This window comes from Macaca thibetana, chromosome 2 (genome assembly GCF_024542745.1).
Source record: "Macaca thibetana thibetana isolate TM-01 chromosome 2, ASM2454274v1, whole genome shotgun sequence".
NCBI classification, from domain to species: Eukaryota; Metazoa; Chordata; class Mammalia; order Primates; family Cercopithecidae; genus Macaca; species Macaca thibetana.
In genome coordinates, this window is record NC_065579.1 from 22925984 (window position 1) to 22944704 (window position 18721).

Below are 18721 nucleotides of genomic sequence, written 5' to 3' on the forward strand. Positions count from 1 at the left end.
AACTGGGATGTCTTTATCTAAAGGAATTCTAATACAAATTCTTAAACCATTACTCCATCTTTTCTCCATTCTCAGTCCTTCCTTGTGTATATTCTTTCATCATGTCCTCCAGAGGTAAAAAATGATTGGCAGGAGTAACTTGAAGGTAAATTCATTCCTGTCTTTATGATGGCCTCTATGGACTGAAAGCCTACCTCTACTTAGGGACACACTTCCACAATTGGGACACTCCTTTGGGCATTGTAGTTAATTTGATGAAAGTGAATGATATGCTTTTTAATTCATGTTCATATATTCTTGATCCCTTTGGGGGTAAAGATCAAAAAACAGAATGAGCTCAGCCCCTCATTAGAACTCTTCTGAGGATTATTAGATTGATGCAAAAGTAATCATGGTTCTTGCCATTACTTTTAATGGCAACGTGATTACTTAATACATGTTATACTCAACCAGAGTCTGGGGAAATTGTAGAAACACCAAAAAGACACAAAGATTGTTGTATTTTCGGGGAAGAGAGGCACTGAAGTAATCAATACCTGTTCACCTTTAAGGAATGGTCTCTTAAAATAATACACATATGACTCTGGGCCTAAGAAAGTCCACCAAAATAGTTCCATTATGTCAACAGTATAAACTCTATTTCTCAAACATTCAAAGCCTTTGATCCCCCTAAGCCAATGATCAAAGGCAGGTGAAATGGGAAAAACTATTATAACTCAAATTCCCAAGAAGTGTCTTACTTTCACTTATTTTTATTTGGTTTAACAATTTAAGGATACACAGATATAAACAATACTATTATGTTTGACTTTCACAAAATACCAGCAATATATTAAGTCCCTGATATCTTAAAATCAAATGTGATTCCTGTCCAGTAGAGTCATTGTGTCAGTTTAAGGACAAATATAACTCAACAGGAAGAAGACAAGACTATGGAGTAAAAGGTGACGGTAGAAATTAATGAGTTGGATTTACTTGCCATCAATCTGCATATATCTAAAACAGGATCCACACCTCTGAGCCAATTGTCCCGAACATGTAAGAAGGAAATTCAATCTGTGAGCACACCCTGCTTTAGACAAGCTAGGTAACAAGGCTCTTCTTAGTTTAAGACAAAAAATAGAAACAAGACTCATTTTATGTTCTGTCATTGGTAATTCTGAGATTGCACAGCCTGTCTCTCCAGAAGGTTGGGATTTTTTAAGCAAATATCCTATTTTGTGATTTTGACAGGAGAGCACTTTCTGATCATTAAAGAAGCGAGGGAAAAGAATTCGCATTTTAAGATGCTGGAGTTAAACTAAGATCATTCTGAGAGAGGTTCTGAAGCCAAAACACTTAACAATATTTTCCAGCTTGCAACAACCTATAAAAAGCACATGTGCAGCAATAAAACAGAACAAGCAGCCATGAAAGGAACATAAAGAGAGACAGACAGACAGTCGTCCAACTCTCACAGAGAGCCCTACCACATAATATTTTGAGTGTTCGCTGGCATAGCATATCAGGCTCTTCTCCCATTGGAAGTCATGCTTATCAAAGGCACTGCGGTGGCACCCTTTCAAATCTCCACTGTGATGAAAACCAATAGTGGCTTCCACAGTAGTTGATTAAATTAAAGAGGATGCAAGGTCCTTTAAATATCCATCATCTCCAAGGACTTTCTGGAACATCGTGGAAAAAAGATGTCCACAGTGGGGCCGTGAATTTTCCAAGGGATTATACTGGCCTCATGGCCCAAAACACTGGGAAAGGCATGCACTCTGGGGTCTCGAGGTCTGGATGTGGAATTTGACTCCAGCATTAACTGGTTATGTAAGCTCTTTACTCTCTCTAAGCCTCCTGGTCTTTATCTGTAAAATGGAACTTCTGTAATGTCCTGGCAGTGACGTCGAGGCTATTAAAAAGACTAAGAATGGCATACACTAAATCCTCTGTGGGTAATCCAGGATGTGCTCAATGCATGGTAGTTTTTCTTATTACATATTTTAACTCCCCCTTTTTTCATATGTTCCCTGTGTTCTAAGCTTAGGGAGACTCTATGCTGTAAAAATTAAGTCAGAATGCAAAGACAAGGGCATGTATACACAGAAGATGCTTTCAAGCTCTCTTCTGCAAATATCTTTTCTCCTTTAAGGTAGAAAGCTCTTGAGAACAGACCTTCTGAAAAGTGGCCACATCTTCCCCTCTGAATTGCCAGAGGTCACAAATGATCATACCAATAGCCAAGTATTCCACACTGCAAAAAGAACAGGGCCCACCCCTGCAAATGGCATGTGGACCAGGAGACACCTGAGTTATGTGAAATCATCGCCTATTAGAGTTGAAAAGATTTTGGGGATGACCTGATTTCACCCCTTTATAGTACAAGTTTCCTTCCTAATGTAGACTCCACCTTCATTCTTAAAAGATTTAGATATATAGTAAAACGCTGTCCTATAAATAACATAGTTGATAGAACAGAAATTCAGAGAGGTTAAATGACTGCAAAGTAGATATAACATCAAGGACATGTTTACGTGTGGGAATGGAGTCATTGTGCTGTAGGCTTAGTGAAGTTCAATATGCAGAGCTCAGGTTCAGGTCTAGGAGATAAGGCTGACCAGAGTCAGAAGTGAATGAAGGAAGGGTGAGGAGCAGGTATAACTTCAGTAGCTGCTATGGAAATTGTTCTTACTTGCTTTTGAGGTAGAGAATTCTTGAGCCTTTACAATTACTTAGTGCTGATAGACCCTCACTCCAGGGGCAGGAGAATTTATTCTTTCTAGTGAGCTGCAGAATCAAGACACGTACAGATAACAAAAGAGATATCAGTAGGTCCTACAGTTCAATGACATGAATCTCTTTACAGTCATTCTCCATTATGTTTGTTCCCTTTTGATTCCACATTGGTCAGCTTTTCCACCCAAGTATGTGTGTTGCTAGTTATTGAGTCTACAGAATTTGGCTACCTTCCTACTAATCTCAGTACATGTACAAAACCTTAAATTTATTTTTAGCCAAGTCTGTGAGTAATTTTCAAGACTTTATCCTTTTCTAGGAACTTTTGAAAACATGGGCTTTAACAAAGACAATTCCTCCTTTGAGGGCCAACTAACAGAGTCATATTCACAGTGGCTTCTTCTAATCATTTCCATCCGAGCAGCTTTCATGTGCTTCGACTGTGGCAAGAAATAATAAAACAAGGTATTAGGGTATGAAGTAAGTCATCTTTGATGTTTCCAGCCTGAACTTTCTGTACCTAGTCCTTTTTCTGCCCCTTCTCCAAACACATTTCAAGGTGCAGTTACTTAGCACTCTGCTTACAAGGCCCTCAAGAAAAAAGTCATCAATTATTTATCCCTTTTTTTTTTTTGAACTTCAAACCCTCTCTTTCCAAAGGTTGAATCTATATATCACCAGTTTTGATCTAGAAAATGACAACTGCATTATAGTTCAATCTAATAGTAATGGCATCTTGTACTTTATTAGTAACTGTGAAATAAAAATAATTACCTTGTATTTTGAGTGGAAAAGAGGCTTAGATATGATATATCTCAACCACTCTTCCATTTAATATGCTCCACATTTTCCTTAAAATCAGTAGTAGCCAAGACCAGTGCGGTGGCTCACAGCACTTTGGGAGGCTGAGGTGGGCAGATCACGAGGTCAAGAGATTGAGACTATTCTGGCCAACATGGTGAATCCACGTATCTACTAAAAATACAAAAGTTAGCTGGGTGTGGTGGTGCGTGCCCGTAGTCCCAGCTACTCAGGAGGCTGAGGCAGGAGAATCACTTGAACCCAGAAGGTGGAGGTTGTAGTGAGCCAAGATCATACCACTGCACTCTGGTCTGGTGACAGAGAGAGATATCATCTCAAAAAAATAAATCAGTGAAAGATAAATGAAAATAAAAATAAAAATAAATCAGTAGCCAAAGAAGCCTAAAGCCCAGAGTTGCTTTTGGGAACCTAGAGGTTTCAGACTGCCTTAGAGTCTCAATCTGCTCAATTTGATCATTCAGCATGGGAATCCTACTCATATCTCAATTTCTTGGCTCCATCTACAAAATATGCTTCTGATCTCAGGAAAGAAACCTGTTAAAATGTGCTATCAGGCCAGTTGAGCAATGGAATTAGAGGCTCATAGGTGAAATTTTAATGACTTTATCAATCATTTAGACCTCCTCATTTGCTAGCTAAAAGTAACCTCATTACATCATTTGCACATTGGGTGAACATGATTTGAAACAGCACTTGTGTCAGCAAGATATTTTGAGTGCTGGTACTATGTCCATTTCTCTGGATAGTCAATAAGCTGCTTTGGCCGCTTCAACTTTCAGTTTGAACTTCAGAAGCATGGGAGAAGGGTTTTAGGCAATTCCAGAGACATTAGGGTCATAGGATCAAGCCAGAAATTCAAAACACAGAAGGAAAGAGCCATCAGCAAATCAAGTCACTGTTTATCAGGAATGATAGAGCACTACGATTGCAATCAACATCCCAAAAGTGAAAATCCGTCATCTGTTTGCCTATCTGTCAGTCTGTCTGTCCATCCAAACATCCATCCCCTTGTTCTACGTAGGTAGAACAAGCTCCCTGCTTTCAGTGAGCTAAGGGTGTAGTAGAAGGAATGAGTGAGGCACAAAGAGCACATTATAGAAAGATTAAGGTGGTATCCCAATGATACCACGCTAATGTTTGGGGGAAGTCCTTAAAGTGAAGCAAAATGCAAAACAATCACCAGGAAGAGTTACAAAGAGCTCCTGTTGCTCTATGAGCCAGAAAGAACTTGGAGAACATGCTGTGGATGCCTGTTGTTAAATCAATATGCCTTTTCACCTCCAGATGCTAAACCAAGTAAGTGGTTATTAACAGGTGGAAAAGCTCGCTGGCTACCACAGTTTGTCTTTAAACAGGCAGAACTTTCTAAAAATTGCACAATATAGATGTTTCAATATGGAAGTCATATCAGTCTTGGAGAATTCTAACTTTGACTATTTTTATTTTATAGTACCTTATACAGAAAATTTAAGGGAAGATCTGGGATAAGAAATAGCTAGTACAGAAACAAAAGGTGTCAAGAACACTAAAAAAGCTTAATGTGATAGGAATTGGTAGCAAAGGTCTATGGGAAGTTGAGAACAATTACAGATATCATTTGTACACAGGAAATAAGTGTAAGATTCAAAGGAGATCTCACAACCAAAATAGATTTTAACTCTAGTATTATCATTAATGATTTTTATGGTATCATCTCCTAATTCGCTGCTTCCATTATTTATCACATGGCCAATTTCTTTAGGTATTGACCACAGATGTTTACCCCATATGCTCATTACGTTTTGTGTTTGCATTTTATGAAATAGAGCAAAATACCAAAGCAGCCTTGAACGGGCTGAATTCTAAAATTTGCCACTTATCTAGTTTCAAATCATATCTCTTTCCACAGAACTAAAAGTAGAATTCAAGACCAAAAGAAACCGGCAGCCAACGAAATGAGAAATTGCCCGGGATACCAACCATCCTGTTTTCTCAGGTCCCTTCATCCAATCAACCAAGAGAAAAGAGAGCAAATCCAGCAGGACTTACTTGCTGGTGATGGGGTGCTGCACCCACTCGGAGGCGGATGTCCATGAAGGCCATGGAGGGGAGGCAGGGAAAGTCCTCCGATGACAGGTGGAAAAAGTAATGGGTAGGGTGTGGCTGGATAGTGAGTCATGTGTCCATTCACTGCTGGGACCGGACATGCGTGGCCGCTAGTGGTCATGTTTCGGGCCTCACAGAAAGAAAGGTGCTCTGGAGCAGGAATACATCACTCCAGGTCTTGCACGAAAGTGAGGGAGGTAAATGCACTGCAGGAGTTGAGGCTGAGCTGTGTTCTGGGCCAAAGTCAAGATGGTTCAATTGATGACCTTGTTTCTTCCCAGCACGGTTTTTCCACCTCTCATTTTGTTACACTGATTACAGGAAGGACGCTTTCTTCGTTCAGCTTCTCAGTTCAAGACCGGGGAGACACTAGCACCTTCAAATTTCAGAGCTGTCAATTCTGTAAGAAAAAAATGAAAAACATAGGTATATATCACAAAGAAAAAATCTCTCCCTCTTTATCAAGTTATTATACAAAACATTTCCAATACTAATCCAGGTCTCCTAATTCCTTGTCTTCCTACAGTTACTACTTCCCCCTTTTCTCACATTCTAACATAGACTACAACTTTTACACAATTTAAAAATAACTGACCATCTGATATTAAATAGCAAAACCCTCCACTCCTATGTTATTTCGCTGTATCACTCTGCTAAATTTTTCTCCATGGCAGTTAAACAACTTGATATATTACATGTGGGAGTGTTTGTTTTTGTCTGTCTCCCCCATTAGCATGCACTCACCAGGAGGGCAGACTGTTTTTGTTAACAGTTATGCTTTAAGCTCCTAGAAGAGTACCTGACAAAGGAGAGACCCGGAGTATGTATTAGTTGAATGAATGAAATTTTTTTTCTTGCTTTTTTAGGGAAACTATTTAATGCTATTCTAACTGATATGCTTTCAAATTTTACTTCTTTTATATGAATAACTTTGGATTTTATTGTGGCTATTTGGAGTCATATAGCCAAGATAAATAAAATTATAGGAGAAACTATAACCTAATGAGAGAGTAAAACATTATGTATTACTTCTTTATTATCAACATCTTTCACAGTTGTGCATCCATCCATCCATCCATCCATCCATCCATCCATCCATCCATCCATTTGTTGACCCATTTGTCTGTCTATCCAATCACCTACTCACCAATCAAATCTCACTATTATGTGCCAGGCGCTAATGTAGGAACTGGAGATACATATAGTGCCAAAGAACACTAATGTGATTTCTGCCCTCACTGAGTTGCTAGTTTTAACAACTCTTGATTAAGGTCATATTGTGAAAGAAGCATAAACTGCCCCATGATTCATGAAGGACAATCCAGAGATGCTCAACACCTAGGATTCCTTGAGACTGGGAATAGAAGCAGCTTAAATTCTAGAGTAGGCTGGATGTAAACTTCACAGCCTCACCTTAGCCCTGATAACCAATATTAATTAGAAGCTCCCAAACTCTGCCCACTGAATGGCAACCTCTGAATGTATTCACGTGGCACGAAAAAAAAAAAAAAAAGATTCATGTGGCACAAAACAAGAGTACTTCAAGGCCAGAATAGAGTAGTTGTTAAGAGCATGATTGTAGAGCCAGTCTGTCCAGCTCAAATAATTGTGCCTCTCAGGCAATTATTTGTCCTTTCAATACGTAATTTTTTCCCTATAAAATAAGAATAATAGAATTTACTTCAGAATGGTATTGTGAGGATTAAATGAGGTAATACAACAGAACAACAGTGCCTGGTATATAATAAACAAGAGGTAAATGGTAAACAGTAAAAGTTTCTATTAACGTTAACATATTTGTTATGTCAAAATAATATGCTTCTCACAACAAGCTTGCTGGAATAGACAAGAGGTTTTGGGGTTAGGGCAGGGAGACTATATTATAGTAATCCCAGCAAAAGAATATTAGGACTAAAGCTTATATCCTTGAAGGAAGAAAGAAAACAAGGGATCTGGGTAAGGCTGAGAACAATCACTCATTAAGGCTTCTTGACTTCAGTTTGTGAAGTGAGTCAGTTTGTTTCTTATAAACCCCACAATGTTCTAGTCAAATATAATTTTCACTGACTATTTACCACATGTGAGGCACCTCACTATAAGCTCTAACCCTTTTAAGGCAGATATTTTTTTATTTTCCAGATGAGAAGAGTAAGTCTCAGGGAGTTTCAATGAATTTCCCCCAATGTCACAGAGTAAGCCCTCGGTAAGCCAGAATTTGAATCACCTTCTCTGCTCTTGCCCCTCTGCCAACCTAAGCTTATGTATTTTGAACGCCAATGTTATGCTGGTTGTACTCTACAGTGGAAAAACTCAGTGAGCAGTTGTGATGTTTGCTTCTGTCCTCACTTAGATGACATCTGCCCCAGGGCCTTGAATCCCTGGCCTATTAATATTAAAAACGAACAGTGTCAACAGTGAGACCATATGGTCCCAGGCCCCCTAGTACTCTGCTGAACTTACAAAGGAGATGACATTGCCGGTTGGCTTATACAACACACTAACTCTAAAAATCCCCCCCAAAATATCAATGCCTTTTTCAAACTTTCAAACTACAACTTGTTTCTCTGATGAAAAGAAAGTAAACAGCCTCTGAATCCTTTTTATCTCAGAGGTGCTTTTGATGCTTTTTCTTCTTAAAAACATACATTATCCAATATATTCAATAGCTTTATTTTGGAGTTTGTAGCAAATTAATTAGAAAATAAACAATACCATTTAGTATTTGCTGAGTTTCCACTCAATTTGATTTTTAAATCACACACAAAGCACAGCATTGTTATAAATGGTCTTTCTATCTCCATTTGACAAACTACCTCATTAACTGGTGGAGCTGACAGTTCAGCAAACCCACCCCCGCAGGGCACAATTCTGATTTTTAAAGCTGTTTGTTTGTTTTTTTAACCAACCAGGGACTGGTTGGGAAAAAACCATTATTCCACCCTCAATAATCCTTCATTTCTCTTTGCTTTCAAACACTGCAGATTGTCAGCATCTTGCCTGTCTGGTGGAGAGGTCTGGTATCATGTCTGGGATTTTTTTTTTTGTTTTCTTTTTTAACTACTTATACTGATAATAGGCCAAAAAAAAAAAAAAAAAAAAAAAAAAAAAAAAAAAATCAATGTGTCAAGAAAATCCCGACATTAGGTTGGTAGAAAATTGTCTGAGCAGTCACTGGGTCTATGTTCACATATGTGACTGATTAAGGCTATTCCTGGAAGCAGAGAATTTCCTTTGTTTCAGGCTTTTAGAAAAAAAGATTAGCAGCGCTCTTTTTTCTTTAAGCTTGATTTGAGTTTGGGCTCATCTGGGGTTCTTTCCTTCACCACCTCAGGCAAAGCAAACAGGAGCTGGTAGGAAGAGAAGAAGGAAGTAGGGACTGGGTTAGGAGGTCTTGGATCTACCAGACAAGAGATTCTATGGGTATCAGTTTAAGATTCTGTAAAAGGGGTCAAGTGAAGAGAAGTAGGCTTTATGTCACGTTTCTCAAACTGCATTTTCTAGAAAATAAGTGAAAAAAAAAAGATTAAAATAATTGTTTGCATAGTTGATACTGTTATGCAATAATCAGCCTTTGATAAACAAGATGCCAGACAGGAGGAAGCATGATTGGTTTACTCACTGACCACCTGAATCATACATGCACATTTAGTGGTGGGGCCTTGGTAATCTCTGCAAATCTTAATATTTATGCCTGTGTCTATGATATCTTATTAACCAAATAATTTATTTTTCTATTTTTCTCCACACATATGTATATAATTTTTCTCTAGTTTATTATTTTGGTTCTATGAAAACATTTTTAAAGTAATATTTGAGTGACTTTCTGTTACATTTCATTCACCAGAGGTCGTTTTTGCATTAAGTTTATCTCAAATTTGCATGTAAGTTTCCAACCTTATACTTCTCAACAATTCAAATTTATTTGATAAACATAATACTTACAACATGATTTTTAAAAGTCAAATAGTTTCTTTAGATCAGTGATTCTCAAAGCAGGTCCCTCAGCTGGCAACATGAGCATCACCAGCAAACTGGTTAAAAATGCAAATTCTCCAGGCCCCACCTGAGAGACCTATGGAATCAGAAACTCTGGAAAAAGCCATCCCTCACCTACGTTCTAACAAGCCCTCCAGAGGACTCCGATGCAGCTAACATTTGAGAGCCACAGCTCTAGACATGAGGTTGGCAAACTTCTTCTGTAAAGAGCCAGAAAGTGAGTATTTGAGACTGCGGTTCATACAGTCTCTGTCACTACTCCTCGACTCTCCTGTTGTAGCAACTGATTTCACACAAAAACAGCCACAGAGAATCCATACATGATTTGGTGTGGCTGTATTCCAGTAAAGCATTATTTATAAAAACAGGCAGCCTCATGAATTTGACCCATGGCCCATGCTTTGCTGACCCCTGCTTGAGACTGATAAAGAATAACAGCTCTCTATCCTTCCCATTCTTGAGTTCCCCTCAGAAGCAAGTACTTCAATTTCTTTCTTTTTTTTTTTTTTTTTTTGAAACAAGGTGTCGCTGTCACCCAGGCCTGAGTGCAGCAGCACAATCACAGTTCACTGCAGCCTCAACCACCTGAGCACAAGCAGTCTTTCCACCTCAGTCTCCAGAGTAGCTAGAACTATAGGTGTGTGTCACCACGCCCAGCTAATTTTTGTATTTTCTGTAGAGACGTGGTTTTGCTATGTTGCCCAGGCTGGTCTCGAACTCCTGGACTCAAGTGATCTTCCTGCCTCAGCATCCCAAAGTGCTGGGATTACAGGTATGAGTCACCGTGCCAAGTCAAAATTTTTTTTATCTCTTGGTTCCTACTATAAATATAACTCTCTTAAACTATTGCTCACACACAGAAACCTCTTTCTCCTCTTACTCCCAACATAATTTTATCACAATTTTAAAAATAAAAATCATTTAGATTATATTTACATTATGACCAGATAAATATTGTTACAGTTGAGTTACGTGATATACTGCATTTATAGTTTTCTTATAAAATTGTTTTTTTTTTCCTGGAGCTAACAGCTTTATTTACATAATTTGATTAGTCTTCTTTGTATCTGTGAATAATTCTTTTCTAAATCTCTAACAATTTTGTCTGACATGTCATGTGATAGATGAATTCCACAATTGGAGACGTTCCTCCTGCTCCAGGGCTGATTGGCTTCTTTCCCAGTCCCCATGCACTGATGTCAGACTAGGACTTTCTATTATTGCTTCTCTCTTTTTTCGGAATCCCCATTTCCTGAAACTCATGTCTTTCTTTTCTGGCTTTCTTCAGTTGGGTAGCTTTTTTCCTAAGAGTTTTCTGAAGGATGTTATGTGGGAGGTAAATTTTTTGAGACTCTGCATGAATTACAGTATTTTTATGTTGCACTTCACATATGTTTAACAGTTTGGCTAGGTATAAAATTGTGGATTAGAAGTCATTTTTTTTTAAACAGAATTTTCAGTATGTTGTGCCATTTCCCCAAGCTTTTTACATTGCTTTGGAAAAGTCCAGTATTATTCAGATTTCTGATCCTGTGTGTGAAATTCTTCCATTTCTTGTACTCTTTAATCCCAAGGATCCCTTTCTTTGCTTTATTGTATTATGCACTTGGTAAATGTATTCAATCTGCTGACTCAAGTCCTGTTAGGAAACATTTTATTTTACGCTTCCTTTGCTAATATCTTCCTTAACTTCTGTTTTGCTGTCTCCATTTGGAAATCTTATTTAGATGGTAGACATTCAGAATTGATTCTCTATATTTTCTATTTCCACTTCATCCATTTGTTCTCCTTTCTGGAAGATACCCTCACCTTTAACTTCCAATTACTCTATTGATTTTTACATTTGTGGTAACACATTTTTAACATCTAAGAGTTTTTCTTGTCTTTTCTTATTTATACATTGTTCTTTGTCATGACTGCCATGTATTTTCTGATTTTTTTAGGATATTAAGAACAGTTCTAGGTGGGGCGTGGTTTCTCAAGCCTGTAAAAACAGCACTTTGAGAGGCTGAGGCAGGTGGATCACTTGAGATCACGAGTTTGAGAATAGCCTGGCCAATCTGGTGAAACCCTGTCTCTACTAAAAATACAAAAAATTAGCCAGGCATGGTGGCACCTGCCTGTAATCCCAGCTAGTTGGGAGGCTGAGGCAGGAGAATCAATTGCTTGAACCTGGGGGGTGGAGGTTGCAGTGAGTCAAAATTGTGCCACTGCATTCCAGCCTGGGCAACAGAGCAACACTCCATCTCAAAAAAGAAAAAGAAAAAGAAAAGAGAAATGTTCTTTTCAGTGTTTTATTCTGCTTACTATATTATTGACTCTTTCTCTTCACTTTTTTTGTTTTATTTCCATTAACATTAGATGTATTTCTCATTTGTATTGTCTGCCAAATTCTCTAGTCTGTCCATTCATATTCAAAAGAGGAAGTTTATTGCAAATTGTTCTCATGGCTGAACCTTGTCAAATGAGTGAATTTCATAAAAAGTTATATAACTGTTACATTTATTTCATTGTGGGACTCCCCAAATGTCAGATTTATGGGCTTTTTATTTGGGACTCTTGGATAACTCCATTGAGCAATCCTGTAAGCATCTGCCCAGGGTAGGGTGGAAAGAAAAAACCTTATGAAAGACTCTAGTATTTGAATGGAGGAATGAGGCTGTGGCTGCTGGTAGACTTACTATGAAATAAGTAAGTGGCCTTTCACGTCTGTCTTCAGTTTTCAGTCAACCATTACCACCTTATGGTATATTCATGCTTGGTATCTAGAACTCAGTAACCCCTCCGCTTTAGTTTCTTCAAAGAGTAGATTTACCTTTCTTACCAGGGATGGGTGACTATAATCAAGATAAAATTGGTAGAGGAGTGAATTTATCTTCTGCTTACTTGAAACAACAACCAATTTTCCTTTCAATCATCACTTCCTTGTTTCAGGATAGCTGGTGCCTCTGCTCTCTGGGACTGGCCAAGATTCCACAGCTAGTATCTCCTTGCATCCCCTTTTCATCTTCTTCTTTAGACACAGCAATCTGCTTTCAGTACTTTGTTCATTTATTTGACACTGCACATTTGCTCTCCATCTTCCAAAAAAGTTGGTGCCATCTCTTGTCAGTGATTAGCATCACTCATGTTCTTGTTACCTTTGATGATTTATACTTTTTACATCTCTTGTCATTTTAGTGAAGATTTGAGAACAGGAAAAAGTGCATGTCTTTTAATCAATTATATTTCACTGGATGTTCATTAAGTTTAAAAACAAGAGCTCTGTGGTCAAATAAGTTTGGGAAACCTACACTGGATGATTCCTTAACCTTTTCAGCTCTAAATGTCTTCTCTGAAGAGGGAGTTAAATAATAATTTAACCATGAGGAAACGTTTCACTCAAGACCACAGCTGAGACAAGATTAAATCAATAGCTAAATTGGTATTCCCTTGTGGCAAGAGAAAGGCAGTAACAGCACCAATCTGAAATTGAACAATAAAAAAGTGAGATTTGACCTGCCATTATGGACATGCCATGGGGCTGTGTCAAATGCTTCTACAAATATAAATAAAATAAAGATGGGATTTGGCTTGCCTTAGACACACATCTGCAAATATAGTGGATAATGTGAAATGCCACTTAACACATTGATGACTTGATATGTGCTTTCTTGAAGACTCTACCTTGGAGACAGGACTGTTATTGGAGTTGGCCTTGAGACACAGGAGCTAAACACTTTGACATGGTGAGAAGCGTTAGTTTTACATCGTGCTGCCTTCAAGAGTGATCCAAGCAACAAAACAGACAAGATTTTTGGAGAAAATGTATCCATTTCCTCTGGCTGCAATTTACTCACACCATGGCTGATGTGGCTAACATAAAAAACAGAAATAAGTGAAAAAGAGATTTTTAAAATGTCTTGTGACACAGTACAACAAATTCTTTTGTACTTCTCTGGCTGATTTAGAACTTGGTGTGGGAAATCTTTGCTTTGACAGGCACTACATATATATTGCCATTTTTTTCCCAATGTATTTTAGCTCAAACCTCCCTATTTAAGAGATTGGTTCCAGGTAATGCCACTTAAAATGTCTCAAATGCATTCAGCCAAATACCTGTTTTCAGCAAAAATGCCAGGCTCAGCACAAATCCTGTCAGTTGCTTTTGCTGCTGTTCTTGATAGGAAAGAAACATGGATGTAAAGAAGTCAGTTTTGCATGCCTGGTGGTTTTGCAACCTCTCGTATATTCAGCATCCTCATCATAAATATTGCTGATAAAATTACTCTCAACTTAAAGAGAAGCCACAATGGAAAAACTTGAATTTGGCCAAAAAAGAGGCATTTCTTATTTCCTTTTAATTTGGGAATAAAGGAGAAAGAAGAGAGTAATTTAGAGGAAATAACGCAGTCAAAGGAGTCTTAGACCACCAAGTGAGGAAGGATGAAATCTAAATAGCTTCCTCTGCATCAGGAGGGGTCATTTGATACAGTAAAATCTTTTTTAAGAAGCTTATAAAGAATGTCCTTGTATTTGTTTTTAGGCCATTTAAAAAAATACGTAAGATTCCGTCTGCTAAAGAAACAAAGTTCAAATATGACTTTCAGAAAAAACAATAGGCAGAAATGCACATATGTTAACAATATATAAAACACTAAGATTTTACTTCTATAAACTATGAGAGCAGTAATGTAAATAGGGGTTTTTAGGGAGTCATTCAACCCAAAGTTGTTACATCTGCTAGCATTGCACACACATGCTGAAGTCAGGCTTCACCTAAGGTCTTTTCAGGTAGATTTCCAAACATAAGGTGTAGATGTATTGGACTAAAGGTCTGCTGGTACCATTGCTTGTTTTTGAGAAAAGCGGTGGTAGGCAACTCCTTGTACAATAGTTTCCATACTACATATTATGGAATCCTCCCAAGCCTAGGATTTGGTTCTCAAGGAAAATTCAGTTATCTACAAGATCTAAAGGCTGGCAGAAGCCTGTGAGACAGCGTAGAAGTAGTAGTGTGCCCAGTGGGACTCTTCACATTGGATGTTGACCCATCTGTCCTATCAGAGCCTTGCTGCTGATTGGTTTTGAATGCCTAAGACACCAAGAAAGACACACAGAGAAGACGGGCATAGAGATGGAAATGTATACAGAGAAGCAAGGTGGCAGAAGCCATGAGATTAGAGAAACCACGTGTAAACAAGAGACATGAGAGAGAACAGAGAAGCAAGGTACTGATAAAAACAGACAAAATGAGTCACAATAGCTACAACTGTGCTTCTGAGTGAGGCTTTAGTGAACAGCATTCTAGACATTGTGAGGCTGGTGTCTTTAACCATTGAAACTGGTTTGTATTTTTTCTTTCTTCTTCCTTAAAACAAACTCCAAAATTATCTCTCTAGGCCTTAGATCTCAGAAGGACCATACTAACCCAGTACTTAACTACCCCTTTTAAGAGAGTAAGGTGCACAATCTTCAGTTGACTGTGATTACAGACCATGACTGAAGGTTGACCTTCACATTGAGATTAAGCCTGATAGGTTGAGTGGGATTAGGAAGCATTCATTCATGAATGACACAGTGCTGGAAAGAACAAGACAGGGACACAGCTGAGATTCCTGGACTGTTGTAGTTTATAATTTATGATAGAGAGTTAAAAACAGTCACAGCATACTTGCTATAGTCAAACTCAGTATGTATGCATATCCGCTTTTATTTGAAAATAAGTTTATGGAACATTTATTCATTTTATAAAAGAAAAATTCACGTAATTAAAACCATAACAGGGTCCCCAAAGTAGCAGATTTAAATAAGTATTTAATATTTAAATATTACAACATATCTATAATTTTGAGGGGTATATCTATTCTAGAAAAGGAGGTCTAGCCATAAATATATTTTTAACAATTTCATTCATTTGAATTTAAAAGTCAAGACAACAAAAAAGCAAGAATTTTCAAGGTCCATTTGAGTTATTTGTGGTCCAATAAATGAGATAGCCACATAGTTCCACAGGTCAGGACTGTCCGAGTTGCCACAGAATGTCAGGTCACTGAACACATGGGTTGCCCATGCTTCCTCAGCACTAACGCTGGCCTTCCCACCTGTATGAAGCAGGTTCGGCGCACCTTAGGAGCTTCCTATAATGGCAATCAGGATCTCTAATAGTCTTGCTGCTCAATATCCATTGGGCCATGGGTGATATCTGGACCCACTCTCATCAATTTCTTAGGTGAGATCCTTGACCATCCTCCAACACTCACCCCTACTACCTTCCGGCTGAGGTCAAAGATATAATACCTAGTTCTTTCCAGCTACCTTCTCCCCAGTGGCCAGACTGTATCTTCATGCTTCTAGGATCTGCATTTTTATGTCAAGCCAGGCAGCCAGTCTGGGACTGTCACCACACAACCCTGACCTACCACCTCTGTCTGCACTCATTGTAGCTTGGTCTATTCTTCATCTACCATACTCAGCCCCTTGGAGAGGAATCAGTACCCATTTTGGATACTGTGTGACACACAGTTAGTTCCTTTGAGAACAAGGCCTATGGCCAGGGAAGTTCCCATACTCAGGTCTTCTCCTACTCCATGCTCTTTTCATTCCCCACCACCTTTACCTCCTGAGGTCAAAAGAAACATCACAACTGAATTTAGTAAAATTGAGTAATTGGTGTTCCAGAAAATGGATTAGAGGTATGCCTGTGACTTTCGTCTCCCCAGTCTCTAGTGGCTTGGTGGGGCCTGAGAGTGAAAGAATGGGGCCCTTGACTCAATGAGTCCATCCCTTAGCAGACTCTTTACTGACCACCAAGGGCCATGCGCATATTAATTTCTGTGTTCCTTGATGTGGAAAAATGTCAGAAAGCACATTAGAATTATGATATTTTCATAAGGAAGGCAAGACCAAATACTTTTTTTTTGAGATAGGGTCTTATTCTGCTCAGGCTGGTGTGCAGTGGCATGATCTTGGCTCACTGTAGCCTCACCCTCCCAGGCTCAAGCAATCTTCCTGCCTCAGCCTCCTGAGCAGCTGGAACTACAGGGAAATTGCCACCATGCCCAGCTAATGTTTTATTTTTTTACAGAGACAGGGTTTCCCTATGTTGCCCAGGCTGGTCTCAAACTCCTGGATTCAAGCAATCTGTTCACCTCAGCCGCCCAAAGTGCTGGGATTACAGGCGTGAGCCACCACACCACAAATAACTTTTCTTCAGGTGTGGAAGAAATGTCTAGTGTCTGTATTTTATTTAAACCAAATTTGATTGGACTCTAAATCCTTATAACACATAATAGGAAATTCAGCTTACTGTTACGGTTTTCTCCCTCTCTCAAGGTTTTGCAACAGAGAGATATGCAGACATTGAAATGCTTTAACGTTGCTGGTGAGAATGTCAAATGTTTCAGCCACTTTAGAGAACAGTTTGGCAGGTCTTCAAAAAGTTAAACACGGAACTACCACATAACCCAGTAATTTCACTTCTGGGTGTATACAGTCAAGGGAATTGAAAACATGTCCACATAAAACCTTGTACACAAATGTTTATAGCAGCATTATTCACAATATCCATACAGTGAAAACAATCCAAGTGTCCATTAATTGATGAATAAACAAAATATGGTCCATGTATACAAAATTATATTGATTGACCATAAAAAGGGAATGAAGTAGTGATTGTGGATGAACCTTGAAAACATGATGTTACAGGAAAGAACCCAGACATAAAAGGCCACATATTATATGATTCCGTTTATATGAAATTCTAAAGTAGGCAAATCTTGAGACAGAAAGTAGATGAGTAGTTGTCAGGTGCTAGGGGGAGGAAAGAATAGAGGGTGACTGCTGGTGTGTGTGGAGTTCCTTTTTAGAGTGGTCAAAATATTCTGGAATTAGATTGTGATGATGGTGAACTAATTTGTGACTATATGAAGAACTACTGAATTGTGCATCTTAAAATGGTGAGTGTTGTTATTATTTGAATTATATCTTGATAATTTAAAAAGAATGGCTGGGTGTGTGGTTTGTGCCTGTAATCCTAGCATTTTGAGAGGCCAAGCCAGGAGGATTACTTGAGACCAGGAGTTTGAAGCCAGCTTGGGCAACATAGCAAGACCCTGTTTCTACAAAAATAAAAATAAAAAATTTAGCCAGGCATGGGGGTGCTTGCCTATAGTCTTAGCTACTTGGGAGGTTGATGGGGGAGGACTGATTGACCCCAGGAGGTTGAGGCTGACTGAGCTATGATCACACCACTGCACTTCAGCCTAAGTGATGGAGGGAGACCCTTGTCTCTAAAAAATAAAAATAAAAAAAATAGGTACATACATACATACACACACACACACACACACACACACACACACAAACCAACCCACACACCCATCCCTGGGGTTGGGTTCTCAGGCCTCAGTCCGCACAGGTTCTGCTGATATATGCCAAAAGTGTGAGGCCAGATTGTCCTGTGTGTCTGTCTGTCTTGGTCTCTGTACCCTGGGCACAGAGTCTAGCCTTCCTATGGGTACCATACAGCCTCTTTCCCTGGAAGGTTCTCATATCCACGGGGCTCTGCCAGGGTTAGATCTTGGTCCTCACCATGCATACATTCCATGGGCCCCTTCCTGTATTCATCTTCAGGGAATATCTAGAAGATATTTTGTTATGAACTTGCATCTGTTATTTAAAATATATTCAACATTTTGGAAAAAATAAGTGAATAAGATACACACACAAAACTAGCTCTGCAAAGAGATATGCACAAGAATATGTACTAAGAAAAGTGGGAAGGAAAAATGGTGGAAGAGAATGATGAGTGTTTTACATTTATGAGCCAGTGGAGACCATGATGAAAGTATGGAGAAGCAGAAGTATCATTAATTTATAATCCTACATTAACATTAAAAGCACATGGAGCTAGGCCTCTGTGAAACAGAGTTAGCAACAGTAGACAGCAGAATGGCCCCCACAGTGTCCATGTTCTAATTCCCAGAACCGGGGAACATTACCTCATATGGCAAAAGGACTTCGTAATATAATTAAAGTTAAGAATCTTGCCATCAGCCAGGCGTGGTAGCTCACACCTGTAATCCCAGCACTTTGGGAGACTGAGGCAGGAAATCAC

At 38.8% G+C, this 18721-nt stretch overlaps 1 protein-coding gene across 3 annotated transcripts in view; it reads right to left on the reverse strand.

Annotated features, from left to right (window-relative positions):
- RARB (retinoic acid receptor beta) overlaps positions 1 to 18721 on the reverse strand; it is a 770770-nt gene that overhangs the window by 417044 nt on the left and 335005 nt on the right. For all 3 annotated transcript variants that reach the window (XM_050779494.1, XM_050779495.1, XM_050779496.1), the window contains one exon: positions 5572 to 6028. In XM_050779494.1, the coding sequence (XP_050635451.1) occupies positions 5572 to 5749 (178 nt within the window). In that variant the 5' untranslated portion in view covers positions 5750 to 6028. The remainder of the gene's footprint in view (positions 1 to 5571; positions 6029 to 18721) is intronic.